The 17,898-nt window shown below is 40.6% G+C and overlaps 1 protein-coding gene across 1 annotated transcript; it reads left to right on the forward strand.

Annotated features, from left to right (window-relative positions):
* BTG4 (BTG anti-proliferation factor 4) lies at window positions 2,692-16,397 on the forward strand. Its single transcript, XM_005689615.1, has 4 exons — window positions 2,692-2,864; window positions 3,485-3,622; window positions 12,851-13,049; window positions 16,218-16,397. Exons 1-4 carry the CDS (start codon window positions 2,692-2,694, stop codon window positions 16,395-16,397), a joined length of 690 nt encoding a protein of 229 aa, XP_005689672.1.

The following is a 17,898-nucleotide window of genomic DNA, read 5'->3' on the forward strand; positions in this document are numbered from 1 at the left end:
CTTTATCTGCCCTCCAAGTCTACCCATGTTGCTGCAAGTAGCGAAGTTCTTTTTTTAAATAACTGAGTAATATTCCAGTGTGTGTGTGTGTGTGTGTGTGTGTGTGTAACATCTTCTTTATCCATTCGTCAGTTGATGGACACTTAATTGGCTTCCGTATCTTGGCAATTGTAAATAATGCCGCTTTGAACATTGGAGTGTATGTTATCTCTTCAAATTAATGTTTTTGATTTTTTTTTGAATATAGCCAGGAGCAGAATTTCTGGGTCATATGGTAGTTGTCGGAGAAGGCAATGGCACCCCACTCCAGTACTCTTGCCTGGAAAATCCCATGGATGGAGGAGCCTGGTAGGCTGCAGTCCATGGGGTCGCTAAGAGTCAAACACGACTGAGCGACTTCTCTTTCCCTTTTCACTTTCATGCATTGGAGAAGGACATGGCAACCCACTCCAGTGTTCTTGCCTGGAGAATCCCAGGGACGGGGGAGCCTGGTGGGCTGCCGTCTCTGGGGTCGCACAGAGTTGGACACGACTGAAGCGACTTTAGTAGTAGTAGTAGTAGTAGTAGTATGGTAGCTGTATTTTTAGTTTTTTGAGAAACTTCCATGTTGTTTTCCACAGTGGCTGTATCAATTTACATTCCCACCAACAGTGTACAAGTGTTCCCTTTTCCCCACATCCTCATCAACATTTATTTGTGTTCCTCTTGATGACAGCCGTTCTGATAGATATGAAATCATAACTCACTGTAGTTTTGATTTGCATTTCCCTGATGATTAGCTATGTTGAACATCTTTTCATATACCTGTTGGCCATCTGAATTCTCTCTCTGAAAAAATTTCTACTCAAAGAAATTTCTACTCAGTTCTTCTCAAAGCTCATATTCTTGAACATTATGTTGCATAGGAGGGAAAAATGTGACAAAACAATAGCATTAGTGAAAAAACCTGCTTAGCTGTTAATAGCTCAGCGTGAAGCAGAGACATGATGCGCTACCACTAAGGCAAATGCCGCCTGAGGCTGTGTTCTAGATACACAGTTTTCAGAGCCAAGTAACAGTCCATTCTATTCCATCATGGCAGAGCACACTTGGAGCATTGTGTGAAATGCTCAATAGAAATTCTGGGCTCCAGCCTTTAAAAGAGGATTACTGACGCACCTGAAACTCATCCAGATGTGAGTGATGAAATGTCTGAGTAACATGTCTGTGGGAAGAGCTACTGAAAAGCTAGGAATGGTTAGCTCTCTTCCTAAAGAGGAGGCTCAGGGGAGGCTCAATAGCTAGTATTTGAAGTGTCTTCCTGTGGTGGAGAATTAGATAAAATCTGTACAGTTCCAGAGGGAAAAACTAGGCTTTTCAGATAGAGAATAAAGAGTTGGCTGTAGCTTCTCAAGGAGAGGGACTGCCTGGCATTTGGGGCTTTTTAGAAAAGAAATGGGCTTCCTCATAAGAGAAAACTTCTTTTTCACTGACAAAGAACCTGAATGACCACTTACCATGGGTGTTAAAGACATATTCTGGGTATAATGGTTCTTAAATTTAGTGGGTATAAGAATCACCAGGGGGAACTTGTTAAATATTGATTCCCAGACATGCCTTTAGAGGTACTGATTCAGTGAATCTGGGATAAAGTCCTAGAATCTGCATTTTTAACAAGCAGCTCGGTGGGTCCAAATCAGGTGATCAGTGACCTACCCTTTGAGAACTAGTAAGACTAGATATACTTTGAGGTCTTTTCCATTTATTTTACAGTGAAAAATGTGTGGAGTCAACACAATGACTGTTCGAAGAAAGTTGTGTTTAATTTTAGAAAAGATCCAAGACAAAATACTTTAATATGTTGACAGTTTTGAAAGAGAAAATGAGAGACAAAAATACTGGAATGTAGGCTCTTAGGATTTGGAAGGAGAAGGATTGATTCTCATTTATGTCATAAAAGATAGGACTTAAATAGCAAAACAGAAGATAGAAATCCAGTTTGAAAATCTTTAAACAAACACTTTCCGTAACGAATATCCTCTACATATGCCAAGGAGCAATTTGATGGGGACCTGGAAAGAGCTGTCAGTTATCCTAAAGGGCAGCACCTGTGTAAGGTGAAAAACCTATCTGGCCTTGGGACCCAGGTTTATATAAACTGCAGCCTGGAACTGACAAGCCAGGTGTGGTGAGAGTGGCTTCCGACTCTGGCCCCCTTTCTGTTGGGCTAAAGATCTTTTGCTGGCAAGTATAATAATATATATTTGATTAATCTTAACTTTTGAATGTGCCACCTGAGAGCCACAATTTTAGGAATGACTATATCCTGAAATGTTTTTGCTCTTTGTAAATATGTTTTTAAACAGTAGTGCTTGGTGTAACTTACTCTCCTGGATCTGGACTTTAAAAGTATTTAATTTGCATAATCATTTGTTTAAGTATATTACAGTATTAAAAATTTTTTTTTCTTTGAGAATCATTAAAGGTTAGTTGAGGAACTGGTTTGCTTGGCTGTTTTGTTGATAGTATTGATGTGCTTTTTTTAAGTTCATTAAGGACTAGCAAGTGACTTCTGTTTTAAATTTAAGGTATGTATATAAAATTTCCAAATGGTAATTATATGTTGATAATAAGTTAGACCCTTGTTTCTGTTTAATTTCTTCTTGCTTCCTTTCAATGGTTTCAGACCTCCTTGTAGGCTCTTCCTGAATCATGAGAGATGAAATAGCAACAACGGTCTTCTTTGTGACAAGATTAGTGAAAAAACATGATAAACTGAATAAAGAGCAGATAGAAGACTTTGCAGAAAAGCTGATGACAATCTTGTTTGAAACGTACAGGAGTCACTGGCACTCTGATCACCCTTCTAAAGGGCAAGCCTTCAGGTGAGAGCTAGGATGTGGTAGGCGTAGCAAAGGGCAGTAACAAGCCAGCAGCTACCGCCTGCCTTATTTGTTTGAACTTGGGCTTGAAAAAAGGAGAGTAGTAGATGATAGCACAATGTGAAAACTATAGAGCCAACCTCCTTGTGTGAAGTGGATTAAGGAATTTCTAACTTGTGTTTACTGTGAAGGATATACAGAGAACCTTTAGTCTTCCCAGGTTGCTCTAGTGGTAAAGAATCCACCTGCCAGTGCAGGAGACACAAGAGACGAGGGTTTGATCCCTGGGTCAGGAAGATCCCCTGGAGTAGGAAATGTCAGCCCACTCTGGTATTCTTGCCTGGGAAATCCCACGGACAGAGGAGCTCGGTGGCTGCAATCCATGGAGCTGCGAAGAGTTGAACATGACTGAGCACATTTGGTGAACTGATTGTGTGATTTAGTAATGGAATCCATATTGTGTAAAAGTTTGACATTTCACTCTTACTGTAAAACTTCTGAGGGGTGGTGAAGGAGCTGAGGGAAGACGGGAGTGAGGTGGCAGCTGTGTGTATTGGAGACCCTTGCCAGCAGCATGATTCTCCAACTGTCACCACGCCATTTCCCTTTTCTTGTTTTTAAAGGTGTATCAGGATAAACAATCATCAGAATAAAGATCCTATTCTAGAAAGGGCTTGTGCTGAAAGTAACGTGGATTTTTCTCACCTGGGACTTCCAAAGGAGATGACCATATGGGTAGATCCCTTTGAAGTGTGCTGCCGGTGAGTAATCATATTGGAGCCAGTTTGTGTGGTCTGTGACCCTTGGGAACCTTAGGTTATTTAGTCTATGCATCTTTGTGAAAGGTGATGCTGCAAATCCCTGGATTACCAATGAGGGCACAAGCCCATTAAGACTAGATGCAAGCTATATCAGTCAACACAGACTTCATTTTAGGGTGGATGGAGTGGGAAGCACAAAGATTTTTCCATAGTATTTGAAATTTGACTTTAAACATGGCATCCTATTACCAATTGCATAAAGTCCAAGCATTTTAGGCAGTATCAAGGGGAAAGAGGAATTATCGTCAGCAAGTCAGTCCATTAGTTGAATCAAAAAAAGTTAGTCTGTCTTTACCTTAGCTAATTCTTAGAAAGCTTTTACAGAATCCTTGACCTCCACCAATTATGACAGTATAGTAGCAGAAGGTCATAATGTCTCTCAATTTGCTTTGCTGACAAGCCATTTCAATTTTTTTTCTTAAACTATAGTTGATTTACAAAATTATATTAGTTTCAGGTATACATCCTAATAATTCAAAAGTTTTTTTTACAAATTATACCCCCATTTAAAGTTATTATAAAACATTGGCTATATTCCCTGTGTTGTACAGTATATTTTTATATTTTATACATAGCAGTCTGTACCTACCCCTACCTTGCCCTTTCTCACTTCCCTCTTTTCTACTGGTAACCAATAGTTTTCTGTATCCGTTTAGTCAGTTTTTTTGCTATATACATATATTTTATTTTTTTAGATTCTACCTATAAATAATAGCATGCAGTATTTGACTTTTCTCTGATTTATTTCACTAACCGCAATATTCTCTGGGTCTATCCATGTTGCTGCAGATGGCAGAATTTCATTCTTTATGGCTGAGTAGTACTCGAGTGTGTATATACTCATTCCACATCTTCTTTATCCACTCATCTATTGACGGGCACTTGTGTTACTTCCATGTCTTGGCTATTGTAAATAGTGCTGCTCAGAATACTGGGGTACATGTATCTTTTCAAATTAATGATTTTATTTTTTCTGGATATATACCCAGGAGTTGAATTGCTGGATCATATGGTAATCCTACTTTTAGTTTGAGGAAGCTCCATATTCCATAGTGGCTGCACCAATTTGTATTCCCACCAATAGTGTACAAGGGGTCCTTTTTCTCCATGTTCTCACCAACATTTGATATTTGTAGACATCTTAATGATAGCCGTTCTGACAAGTGTGAGGTAATGTCTCATTGTTTTGATTTGCATTTCTTTAAATAATACAAAATATCGAGCATCTCTTTATGTGCCTGTTAGCTATTTGTATGTCTTGTTTGGAAAAATGTCTATTCAGGTCGATTTTTAGGTTGGAAATTAATTTTTTTTACATTAAATTTTGAATTAAAATTTGAAATTAATTTTTTTTGATATTAAGTTGTATGAGCTGTCTATATATTGTGGAGAGTTATACCTGGAAATATTTTCTTCCATTCAGTAGGTAATCTTTTTGTTGATGGTTTCCATTGCTGTGCAAAAGCTTGTAAGTTTAATTTGTTTTTGTTTTCTTTGCCTTAGGAGACATCCAGAAAATATTGCTACAATTTATATCAGAGTTCTGGCTATGTTACCTTCTAAGAGTTTTTATGGTTTACAGTCTTACATACAGGTTTATGATCCATTTTGAGTTTATTTTTGTAATGGCATGAGAAACTCCTAAGTTCATTCTTTACAAGTAGCTGCTGTATTTTCCCAGCACCACTTATTGAAGAGACTGTCTTTTCCCTGTTGGATATTCATGCCTCCTTGTCATAGATTAATTAACCATAGATGCATGGGTTTATTTCTGGGCTCTCTATTCTCTTCCACTGATTTGCATCTCTGTTCATCAATGATCAGTTCATTTCAGTTCAGTAACTCAGTTGTGTCTGACTCTTTGTGACCCCATGAATTGCAGCACGCCAAGCCTCCCTGTCCATCACCAACTCCTGGAGTTCACTCAAACTTCACGTCCATCGAGTCGGTGATGCCATCCAACCATCTCATCCTCTGTTGTCCCCTTCTCCTTCTGCCCCCAATCCCTCCCAGCATCAGGGTCTTTTCCAATGAGTCAACTCTTCACCTGAGGTGGCCAAAGTACTGGAGTTTCAGCCTTAGCATCATTCCTTCCAATGAACACCTAGGACTGGTCTCCTTTAGGATGGACTGGTTGGATCTCCTTGCAGTCCAAGGGCCTCTCAAGAGTCTTCTCCAACACCACGGTTCAAAAGCATCAATTCTTCAGGGCTCAGCTTTCCTCACAGTCCAACTCTCACATCCATACATGACCACTGGAAAAACCATAGCCTTGACTAGATGGATCTTTGTTGGCAAAGTAATATCTCTGCTTTTTAATATGCTATCTAGGTTGGTCATAACTTTCCTTCAATGATACTGACCCTGTAATTTTTTTCCTGTGATATCTTTGTCTGGCTTTGGTATCAGGGTGATGTGGCCTCATAAAATGAGTTTGGAAGTGTTCCTTCCTCTGAAAATTTTTGGAAATAATTTGAGAAGAATAGATGTTCACTCTCCTCTAAATGTTTGTTAGAACTCACTTGTGAAGCTCTCTGGTTTTGGAATTTTGTTTCTTGGGAGTATTGTTTCCATTACTGATTCAATTTCATTACTTGTAATTGATCTGTTCATATTTTCTATTTCCTTCTGGTTCAGTATTGGGAGACTGTACATTTCTAGGAATTTGTTTCTTCTAGGTTGTCCATTTTATTTGCATACAGATTACTACACTCATGGCAATCTCTCTTTACAATCTTTGTAATTCGGTATTGTTGCTAACTTTTTATTATTTTATAGATTTGGGCTGTCTCCTTTTCTCTTGATGAATTTGGCTAAAGGTTTATCAATTTTATTTATCTTTTCAAGGAGCCAGCTCTTAGTTTCATTTTTTTTAAAAAAAACTGTTCTTGTCTCTGTTTCATTTCTGCTCTGATATTTATAATTTCTTTCCTTCTGCTAACTTTGGGCTTTGTTTTTCTTAAAGTCCCTTTGGGTGGAAGGTTATGTTGCTTGAGATTTTTCTTATTTCCTGAGGTAGGCTGGCATCACTATAAATTTCTTGCTTAGGACTACTTTTGGTGCATCACATAGATTTTGGGATCATTGTGTTTTTGTTTTCATTTGTCTAGAGGTATTTTTTAAATTTTCTCTTTGATTTCTTCAGTGATCCATTGGTTGTTTTAGAAGTATATTGTTTAGCCTTCACCTTATTTTGTGTTTTTTTTTGCAGTTTTCTTGTAGCAATTTCTAGTTTCATAGCATTGTGATCAGAAAAGATGCTCAATATGATTTCAGTCTTCTTAAATGTACTGAGAACTGATTTGTGGCCTAGCATGTGGTCTGTCCCAGAGAATGTTCCACATGCACTTGAACATGTATTCTGTGACTTTTGGATGGAAGGCCTGTAGATATCTATTAAGTCCATTTGGTCTATTATGTCAATTAAGGCTAGTGTTTCTTTCTTGATTTTTCTGTCTGTATGATCTGTTCATTGATATAAGTGGGGTGTTAAAGTCTCCTACTATTATTGTGTTACTGTCAATTTCTCCCTTTATCTCTGTTAATATTAGCTTACATATTTAGATGCTCCTATGTTGGGTGCATATATATTTATAATTGTTATAGTTTCTTGGATCGATCCTTGATCATTACATAATGTCCTCCTTTGTCTGTTGTTATAGTCTTTGTTTTAAAGTCTACTTTGTCTTAGAGGCTACTTTTTCTGGTGTAAATATTGCCGCCGTGACTTTCTTTTCATTTCTGTTTACGTGGTATACTTCTTTAAGTATACCGCCATCTCCTCTCACTTTCAGTCTGTATGTCTTTGTATCTAAAGTGAGTTTCTTATAGATAGCATGCTGCTGCTGCTGCTGCTGCTAAGTCGCTTCAGTCGTGTCTGACTCTGTGCGACCCCATAAATGGCAGCCCACCAGGCTCCCCCGTCCCTGGGATTCTCCAGGCAGGAACACTGGAGTGGGTTGCCATTTCCTTCTCCAGTGCATGAAAGTGAAAAGTGAAAGTGAAGTCACTCAGTCGTGTCCGACTCTTAGCGACCCCATGGACTGCAGCCCACCAGGCTCCTCTGTCCATGAGATTTTCCAGGCAAGAGTACTGGAGTGGGGTGCCATTGCCTTCTCCATAGATAGCATATATATATAGCATATATATGGGTATTATTTTTGTATCTTCACTCTGTCTTTAGAACACTTATTCCTGTTACATTCAAAGTAATTATTGATTGGTATGTACTTACAGTCATTTTATCAATTGTTTTGGTGTTTTTGTAATTCATTTTGTTCTTTTGCTCTCTTCCCTTGTTATTTAACTATCTTCAAATTATGTTTGGATGATGTTTAGCTTTCTTTCTCTTTTTTTGTGTGTATCGATGATAGATTTTGATTTCTGGTTACCATGAGGTTTATAATATAGCAATATGTATTTTATGTGTATTTTTGTTGTTTAGTCTCTAAGTCATGTCTGTTTCTTTGTGGCCCTATGGACTGCTGCATACTAGGCCTCCTTGTTTCCCTCACCATCTCCTGGAATTTGCCCAAGTTCATGTCCAAGTTCAAGTTTGTGAATTGGTGCTGCTATCCAACCATCTCATCCTCTGCCACCCTCTTCTCCTTTTGTTTTCAATTTTTTCCCAGCATCAGAGTCTTTTCCAATGAGTCAACTGTTTGCATCAGGTGGCCAAAGTATTGGAGCTTCAGCTTCATCATCAGTCCTTCCAACGAACAGTCAGGATTGATTTCCTTTAGAATTGACTGGTTTGATCTCCTTGGTGTCCAAGGGATTCTCAAGAGTCTTCTCCAGTACCACAATTCCAAAGCATCAATTCTTCGGTGCTCAGCCTTCCTGTGGTCCAACTCTCACATCCTTACATGACTACTGGAAAAACCATAGATTTGATTATACAGAACTTTGTTGGCAAAGTGATGTCTTTGCTTTTTAATATGCTGTTTAGATTTGTCTTAGCCTTCCTTCCAAGAAGCAAGCGTCTTCTGTTTTCATGGCTACAGTCACCATCTGCAGTGATTTTGGAACCCAAGAAGAGAAAATCCCTCACTGCTCCCACTTTGTCCCCTTCTGTATGCCATGAAGTGATGGGACCAGATGCCATAATCTTTGTTTTTTAATGTTGAGTTTTAAGCCAGCTTTTTCACTCTCCTCTTCACCCTCATCAAGAGCCTCTCTAGATCCTCTTCACTTTCTGCTATTAGGGTGGTATCATCTGCATATCTGAGGTTGGTTGTTTCTCCCAGCAATCTTAAGTCCAGCTTGTAGCTCATCCAGCCCAGCATTTCGCATGATGTACCCTGCATATAATTTAAATAAACAGGGTGACAATATACAGCCTTGTCGTACTCCTTTCCCAATTTTGAACCAGTCAGTTGTTCCGTGTAGGGTTCTAACTGTTGCTTCTTGACCTACAACAGGTTTCTCAGGATACAGGTAAGGTGATCTGGTATTCCCATCTCTTTAAGAATATTCCACAGTTTGTTGTGATCCACACAAAGACTTTAGCATAGTCAATGAAACAGAAGTAGATGTTTTTCTGGAATTCCATTACTTTAAAAAAAAAGTGCGTGTGTGTATAAATGTGATTATTTAAGTTGCTGATCTCTTTAATTTTAAATGCATTTTAACAGTCCTTCACTTTTACTCCTCCTCTCTCATGCTTACTGGTTTTGACATCATATTTTACATCTAATTGTTTCATGTGTCTTTTAACTACTTACTGCAGGTCTAGGCAATTTTACTACTTTTGTCTTTTAGTCTTCCTATTAGGTTTGTATGTGGTTCGTCTTGCTGCTTTTAGTGTATATTTTCCTTTAACCAGTAAGCTTTTTCCTTTTGTAATTTTCATGTTTCTAGTTGTGGTTTTCCTTTTTCACTTAGAGAAGTCCCTTTTAACATTTCTTGCAAAACTGGTTTGGTGGTGCTGAACCCTTTCAGCTTTTGCTTGTCTGTAAAACTTTTGATCTCTTTTTCAAATCTGAGAGTAAACTTTGCCATGTGGTGTATTCTTGGCCATAATGTCTCCATTTCATCACTTTAAATATATTACATGATACTCCTCTGGCCTGTAGTTTCTGCTGAAAAGTCCGCTGATAGCCTTATGGGGATTCCCTTACATGCAACTTATTGCGTTTCCCTTGCTTTTAATATTTTGTCTTTTCCATTTTAATAACAATGTATCTTGGTGTGGTCCTCCTTGGGTTGATTCTATTTGAGACTCTCTATGCTTCCTGGACCTGGATGTCTGTTTCATCTCCCAGGTAGGGAAGTTTTCAGCTATTATGTCTTCAAATACGTTCTCTGACCCTTTTCTTTTCTTCTCTAATGCAAATGTTAGTGTGCTTGGTGGTGTTCCAGAGATCTCTAAGTATCCTAATTTCTTTTTCTTTCTTTTTTTCTGTTCAGGTTCAGTGATTTATATTAATCTGTCTTTCAGCTTACTGATCTGTTCCTCTGTATCACCCAACCTACTGTGGAGTCCCTCTAGTGTATTTTCATTTCATTTACTGTATTCTCCTGCTCTGTTTGATTCTTCTGTATATCTTCTAACTCTTAACTTTTCACTGTTTTCCTCTATTCTTCTCCCAAGTTCTTTATCTTTATGATCTTTACCTTAAACTTTTTATTGGGTAGATTGCCTTCTTCCACTTACCTTCTGGGGTTTTATCCTGTTCTTTCATTTGGAACATGTTCCTTTGTTCCCTCATTTGTGGCCTATTGTTTTTATTTCTATGTACCTGGTTGGTTGGGAGTATTTCCTGACTTTGGAGCAGTAGCCTTTTGTAGGAGACATCCAGGGCATCCCAGCGGTGCTCTCCCCTCTGGTCACCAGCGCTGTATGCTCTAGGGGTCCCTCTATGTGGGCCCTTATGCTGTGGTGGGGTGACTGCTGTGGGTGGTCTGGTAGGTGTGGCTGGCCCCTGGTCTGGTTGATTGCCAGGCCCTGCCTTGTATGGAGGCTGCCAGCTGGTGGTTTGCAGGGTTGGGTCGAGGCATTTGTCTGTGGAACCCTGAGGAAGGGGCTCCCGGGACTAGTGCTGGCTCACTGATGGGCAGAGCAGGGTTCTGGGGCTGAGGGGTGGAGGGGGTGGAGGTGCAGGGCCGAGGTTTCTAATTTTAATGTCAGCCTGCTGGTGGGTGGGTTGCTTTCTGATACAACTGGCTGTGGGTTCTGGAGTGTCCCGCAGCTGGTGCTGGCTCATTGGTGAGTAAGGCTGGATCCCGCAGTGGCTGGCTGAGGGGGTTCAAGATGTTCTAGAGCTGGTATTGGCCTGCGGGTGGGTGGGGGATGGTCGAGAGGGTGCTGGGGCTTAGTGTTGGCTCACTGGTGGGCAGGGTTGTGTCTTGGTCTCTGGATGCAGGGCCTGGGGGTCACAAAGCTAGTGTTAGCCCACTGTGGGTGGGATTGTGTCTTGGGGCTGCTGCATGAGGGTCCCAAGGTATGCCAGAAGTGGTGTCCACCTGCTGGTGGGCAGGATTAAGGCCCCAGGGATCCTGGGGCTGGTGTCCACCCGCTGAAGAGCGTAGCCAGATCCTAGGGCTGGTGCTGACCTACTGTCGGGCAGAACCAGGTCCTGAGTTCTCTTACTACAAGGGACTCAGAACTGGTGGCAGGATGTTGATGGGGGTTTAGGAGGTGGGGACGGGGTTCCAGGGTGCCCTGGGGCTAGTGCTAGCTCATTTGATGGGTGGAGCTATGTCTTGAGATTTCTGGGTGCAGGACCCTGGGGGTCCTGGATTTAGCTGCTGTAGGTCTGCTGGTGGGTGGGGCAGCACCCTGAGATAGCCAGCTACAGGGTCCAGGGTGTTCCAAAGCTTGCTTTGGCCCATTGGTGGGTGGGGTAGATATCTGATTGGCTGACTGAGGGATCCAGGGTGTCTCAGAGCCAGGGTTGACCTGCTGGTAGGTGGGGCCTGGGCCCAGGAGATCCTGGAGCTGGTGTTAGCCTGATGGTGGGTGCTCTGGGTCCTGTCATGGTAGGCTGTGGGCCTGCGGTGGTCCTAGGGCTGGTGTCTGCCCATTGCTGGGTAAGGCCAGGGCCCAGAGGTCTTGATGTCCACTGGTGTGTGAAGTTGGCCCCCGGATTAGTGCTGGTTCATTGTCAGGTGGGCCCAGGGGTCAGGAGGTCTTGAGGTTGGTTCCAGAACGCCGGTAGGCAGAGCTGGGTCCTAGGTCTCTGCTTGTAGGGCCCTGGGGGTCCCAGAGCTAGTGCTGGTGCCCTGGCGTGTGGGGGCCAGGTGCTGCACCTTCTGGTGGACAGTGTAGTATTCTGGGGCCGCTGTGGGCTCAGGGGGTCTTAGGGCAGTGTGCCTGACAGTAGATGGGACTGTTTCCCCACCTGGCCAGGTGTTTGGCCCGAGGCAACTCAGCACTGGTGCTCATGGGCTAGTGGCAGGTCTGGGTCCTAGTTCTAGTCAGCTAGAGGGAGGATTTCAAAGCGGCCCTCGCCAGCGCCAGTGTTCGCATGGTGGAACGAGCTCCTCGGAATGGCTGCTGCCAGTTTCTGTGGCCCCAAGGTGAGCTCCACGGCCTCCTGCCTTTGCAGGAGGCTCTCCAAGATCAGCAGGTGGGTCTGACACAGGTTCCTTTCAAACTGCTGCCTCTGCCCTGGGTCCCAGAGCATGTGAAATTTTGTGTGGGCCTTTGGAGAGTGGTGTTTCTATTTCTGACAGCCATCTCACTCTCCAGAAAGTAAGCCCCCTGGCCTTCAAAGCCAAACATTCTGGGGGCTTGTCTTCCTGGGGTCGGCTCTCTGGTCTGGGGAGCGTGATGTGGGGCTCACCCACTGATTGCTCCTTGGGAGAACCTCTGTCATTATCCCCCTGTGTGTGTGTTGCCCACCTGCAGGTAGGTGTCTGGACTACATTCCATCCCTCTTACCTGTCTCATTGTGGTTCCTTCTTTATCACTTTAATTGTAGATCTTCTCTGCTAGATTTCAGCCTCTCATCAATAACTGCTAAGTTGTAATCTTGGTGTGCTCATGAGAGAAGGTAAGCTCAAGGTCTTGCTGCCCTACCGTCTTGGCCTAATTCTCACAATTTGTTGTTGTTGTTAAGTAACTCTTCTTGTAAGTTACTGAGCTGTTTCCAGAAAAGATGGGAAATAAAAAACCTGTGAGAATTTGAGTCCCTAATGAATGCTTTATTTTCCTTTCTTTCTTAGGTATGGTGAGAAAAATCATCCATTTACAATTGCTTCTTTCAAAGGCAGATGGGAGGAATGGGAATTATCCCAACAAATCAGTGATGCTGTTAATAGAGCCACGTTAGACTACTCCTCCGGCACTTCCTCTGATGAAGAAAGTTGTAAGAAAGAACCTCAGATAATTCCTAAAGTCAGCAATCCAAAGAGTATTTATCAGGTAAAGTGTTTCCACTTCTCCTCTGTAGTTTTTCCTTTTTAAAATATAATTTTATTTATTTGTGCCGGGTCTTTGTTGCCGTGCAGGTTTTCCTCTAGTGCTGGGAGTAGTGCGCGGGCTTCTCGTTGCGGTGACTCCTCTTGTTCTGGAGCACAGTCTCAAGTGCTCCGGCTTCAGCAGTTGCAGTACATGGGCTAGTAGCTGCGGCTCCCAGGCTCTAGAGCACAGGCTCAGTGGTTGTGGTGCAGGGACTTAGCTGCCCGCAGGCACATGGGATCTTCTCAGACCAGGAATTAAACGGGTATCTCCTGCACTGCAGGCAGATTCTTCACCCCTGAGCCACCAGGGAAGCCCACTTTTTTTTTTTCTATTTTAATTCTAAAAAGAGTAGGCTCACTGTAAAAGCAAAGAAACAAATAATTGGGAAACATGGACAAACAATTTATGAAGATTTAAATCACAATAATGATATTCTGGCAAAACTTTTCTATTTTTTTCTTCCATCTCTCTTTTTATTCCCTCAACTTGGCTGAGTGCTCAGGATATACACCATTTTTTCTAGCTGAATTTCTCCATATAGTATTCGAACATATGTAAATTTTCTTTCGGGCTTCACTCGTGGCTCAGACGGTAAAGGATCTGCCTGCAATGAAGGAGACCTGGCTTCAGTCCCTGGGTTGGGAGGATCCCCTGGAGGAGGGCATGGTAACCCACTCCAGTATTCTTGCCTGGAGAATCCCCATGGACAGAGGAGCCTGGCAGGTTAGTCATAGGTTGCAAAGTGTCAGACATGACTGAGCGACTAAGCACAACACAAATTTCCTTTCATCTAAATTCTTTCAGAATTAGATATTAAAATTAGTAGTTTTTGACATGGAAAGTAACATACCACCTGTACAACATTTGGAATATTAAGTGATGATCAAAGATCTGTGACTCTACCACCAGAGCAGTTTTCAAAAAAAAAAAAAAGAAAAATCAACAAAAATTATTTATTTTTTAAGTCACAACCATGATCATAGGAAGATATGCATATCTATATATTGGAAATAGGTTTCATGATGAACTTATCCTTAATAGGCACAATGCCTCAAATCTTTGATAAATTAAATTAATATCAACCACTTAAATTGATGTTATGACCCCCTAATGGTGACAACTTACAGTTGAAAAAACACTGATTTAGGGAGAATCTCTGACACTTTGCATGTAATTTGTTTTCTTAACCACTTATGTATGGACATGTTAGAGCAATTTAACTATTTAACACTTTAAACCACTTGCTTCCTTTATAGTTTATTTAGCTAACAAATTATTGGCAGACATCTAGGTTGCTTTCACATTGTTGTGGTATTAAAAAAGCTAATTTTTACAGAGATGTCTGAATCTTAAGTTGTTTCTTGATTTGGTTCTCAGACATGGAATTATTAGGTCATTGAGTATAGGCATTTTACAAGTTAACACATGGCAAAGTACTTTCTGAAAAGATGTCTTTATTTGTAGTCTCACCAGCTCTATGTGAAAGTGTTTGTTTTATCATTTTCCCTAAGATTGGATATTCTCCTTGAAAAATAGCATTTTATTAATTATGTTGTTCTGTCGCTCAGTCATGTCTGAGTCTTTGCAACCCCATGGACTGCAGCATGCCAAGCTTCCCTGTCCTTCACTATCTCCCTGAGTTTGGTCTAACTCATGTCTATTGAGTCGGTGATGCCATCCAACCATCTCATCTTCTGTCGTCCCCTTCTCCTGTCTTCAGTCTTTCCTAGCATCAGGGTCTTTTCCAGTGAGTCAGTTCTTTGCATCAGGCAGCCAAAGTACTAGAGCTTTAGCTTCAGCTTCTGTCCTTCCAGTGAATATTCAGGGTTGATTTCCTTTCGGATGGTTGGATCTCCCTGCAGTCCAAGGGACTCTCAAGAGTCTTCTCCAGCACCACCATTTGAAGGCATCAATTCTTTGGCACTCAGTTGTTTTTATTGTCCAGCTCTCACATTCATACATGACTATGTGAAAAAACATAGCTTTGGCTATTATAATATTGATTATATTACTAATTAAATTAAACATTAAAACAAAAACTCCATGTACCTAAATGTTGTAGGTACTATCTATCTAATGAATTTTTTCTTCACCCATTTATTTTGAGGTCCTAAAGTGTTATAGGCTTTTCAAGGGTTAGGAATATTTTCAGGGCTTCCTAGGTGGCGCTAGTGGTAAAGAACCCAACTGCTAATTAAGGAGACATAAGAAGTTGCTAATGAAGGGGACGTAAGAGACACAGGTTCAATCCCTCTAACCCCTTGTCATATTATTGGCAAATTCCCCCCACCCCCCAAGCTTGTTTAGTTTTCTAAACTATATATACTGTTTGTATTTAGTTCTATATGTGAAAGTGAAAGTCTTTCAGTAGTGTCTGACTCTTGCAACTCCATAGTCCATGGAATTCTCCAGGCCAGAATACTGGAGTGGGTAGCCTTTCCCTTCTCTAGGGGATCTTCCCAACCCAGGGATCGAACCCTGGTCTCCCACATTGCCGGCGGATTCTTTACCAGCTAAGCTACAAGGAAGTCCAGGAATACTGGAGTGGGTAGCCTATCCCTTCTCTAGGTGATCTTCCTAAGCCAGGAATTGAACCAGGGTCTCCTGCATTTCAGGCGGATTCTTTACCAATTGAACTAGGAGGGAAGCCTCTATATGTATAAAAGCTTTAAATTATGTAGTGAAATATTTGCCCTTAATTCTATTCTCATCCTTAGAAAGGTCATCTTCATCTAAGGATCAGATCTGCAGTCAGCTATGTTCTCTCAGAGCAATGTCCTTCCAAAGTGTGGTCTGTAAAACATCTGTATTGGCCATCTGGGATGTTTAAGATGGGTGTTTCTACACCTCAGCCCCAGAGATTGTAATTAAACGGTTTTGGGTTGAGTGAGGTGGGGGTTGGATAGGGGAGAATACAGAATATATACTAATTTGAGCAAATGTGTTTTTTATTTCATAACCTCCATCAAGTCAATTTTCCAAAGATAATTATCTTGATTTCTGTTCGTTTGTATTTGCTATGCTTTTAAAAGTTTTAATACCTGTGAGTTATGTGTTTATAGTTAATCCTTAAAGCTGACTTATTAGATGATTAGAAAATCCTCATGTTCCTTTTTATTTTTTCCCCAGGTTGAAAACTTGAAACAGCCCTTTCAATCTTGGTTCCAAATTCCCCGAAAAAAGAATATGAGGGATGGCCGGATGGGCCTCCTAGGAAATGCTTATCATGCGTTGCATAAGACCCCTAAAGGTCACAGGGCTGCTGCTGGGCACCGGGTGGACAGGTACCACTGGGTCAACACACACTGATAGTGCAGCGGCTGGGCCCTCATGGGCGAGAGCTCAGTGGAGCCACTTTTATATTCTCTGAAATGAAAATAAGTCTAAGCTGGAGAGGCCCAGGAAACAGAAAAAATAACTGCATTAGGGACTAGGGTACATGATGGTGAATCCTCTCATGCAGATCGACTATGTTCTTAACTGTACTTTTAATTGTTTAATTTTACATGAAGTTTTATGTAACACTAATGAATGTACCCAATAAGGTAACAGAATGAAGATACTGACCTGTCATAAGAGTCAATGAATTATCAAAAGTAACAGTTTAAATAAATGTGCTATGTTTTTAATACCTTCCTAGTTGAGTCTGTTGCAAGAAAGTTTTAAAAGTTCTTGTTTTTCATTAGCCATTAAAAAAAAGTAGACCTTCATTTAGAGAAGAGTGATCCTCACAATATATGAATAGTATTCTGGTTTACTCTTTATCTGCCATAACTCTTCTGTTTCATAAGGTCAGCAAGAGCGTCTTTGAAAATTACATTTTAAAATACAAAACTTCCCTTTAAAATATTTGGTTTATTACTAAGCCTCTTAGTAGCCTTAGTTATGACATTTCATGAGTGCTCTCATTATGAAGAATTCAAGTGAAGCAGGAAATACAAATACCAAGGAAATGAAAATCCCTCTCACCATCCAGAAATTACCATTGTTAACATTAAATGATGACCATCTTTCCAGTCATTCTTAATATTACATATAAATGTAAGAATTGATATACAGACAATTTAACAAGAAAACTATATTACATGAGCTATTTGTTAGATATTTGGATTTAATTTTAGTTGATCTTAGAAAAACGAAGAAACCTAAAGTGAAACTGAAACTGTTGAAATATTCGTATGATTGTCTACCACAAATTATTTTATTTTTTGAAAGATTTCTATTATGGTTTTAAAGAAACACCAGAAGGCCAGAAGAATCTTTAAAACTTCGAAAAAAATACTCTATTGCTTATTTGTTGCTATGAAAGCGGCAGAAATTAGCCATTAAATTAGCCATTGCCCCTTATTTTCCATGTCACTTTAAAAATTGAGGTGTAATTGACATATAATATTATTAGTTTCAGTTGTACAACATGATTTCCTACTTATATACATTGTGAAATGACTACCACAATAAGTCTAGTTAACTGTCAGCCTAAGTATGTTTTTTTTTCCTTGTGATGGGAACTTTTTTTACTCTCGGCAACTTTCATATATGAAACTTTTTAATGTCAAAGTTTAACATTTATGTTCTCTCCTGGAATACTTATTCTCCACAGGTGTTTTTGCTTAGTTGTACATTTCAACTGATTCAATAAATGCTCATCAGTCTTTTCTATATGTGAAATCTCTTTTGATTCGTCTTTGATTAGCTGCATTTTATTCTTAAGCAACTTTTTCACAGATGACTCATAGGCGTTCTGTTTGGGGGGTTATTTATGCCTGAGGTTCTTTATTCTTTTATACTTGAAGGACAACTTGTCTGAGTA

Source organism: Capra hircus, chromosome 15, assembly GCF_001704415.2.
Source record: "Capra hircus breed San Clemente chromosome 15, ASM170441v1, whole genome shotgun sequence".
NCBI lineage: Eukaryota > Metazoa > Chordata > Mammalia > Artiodactyla > Bovidae > Capra > Capra hircus.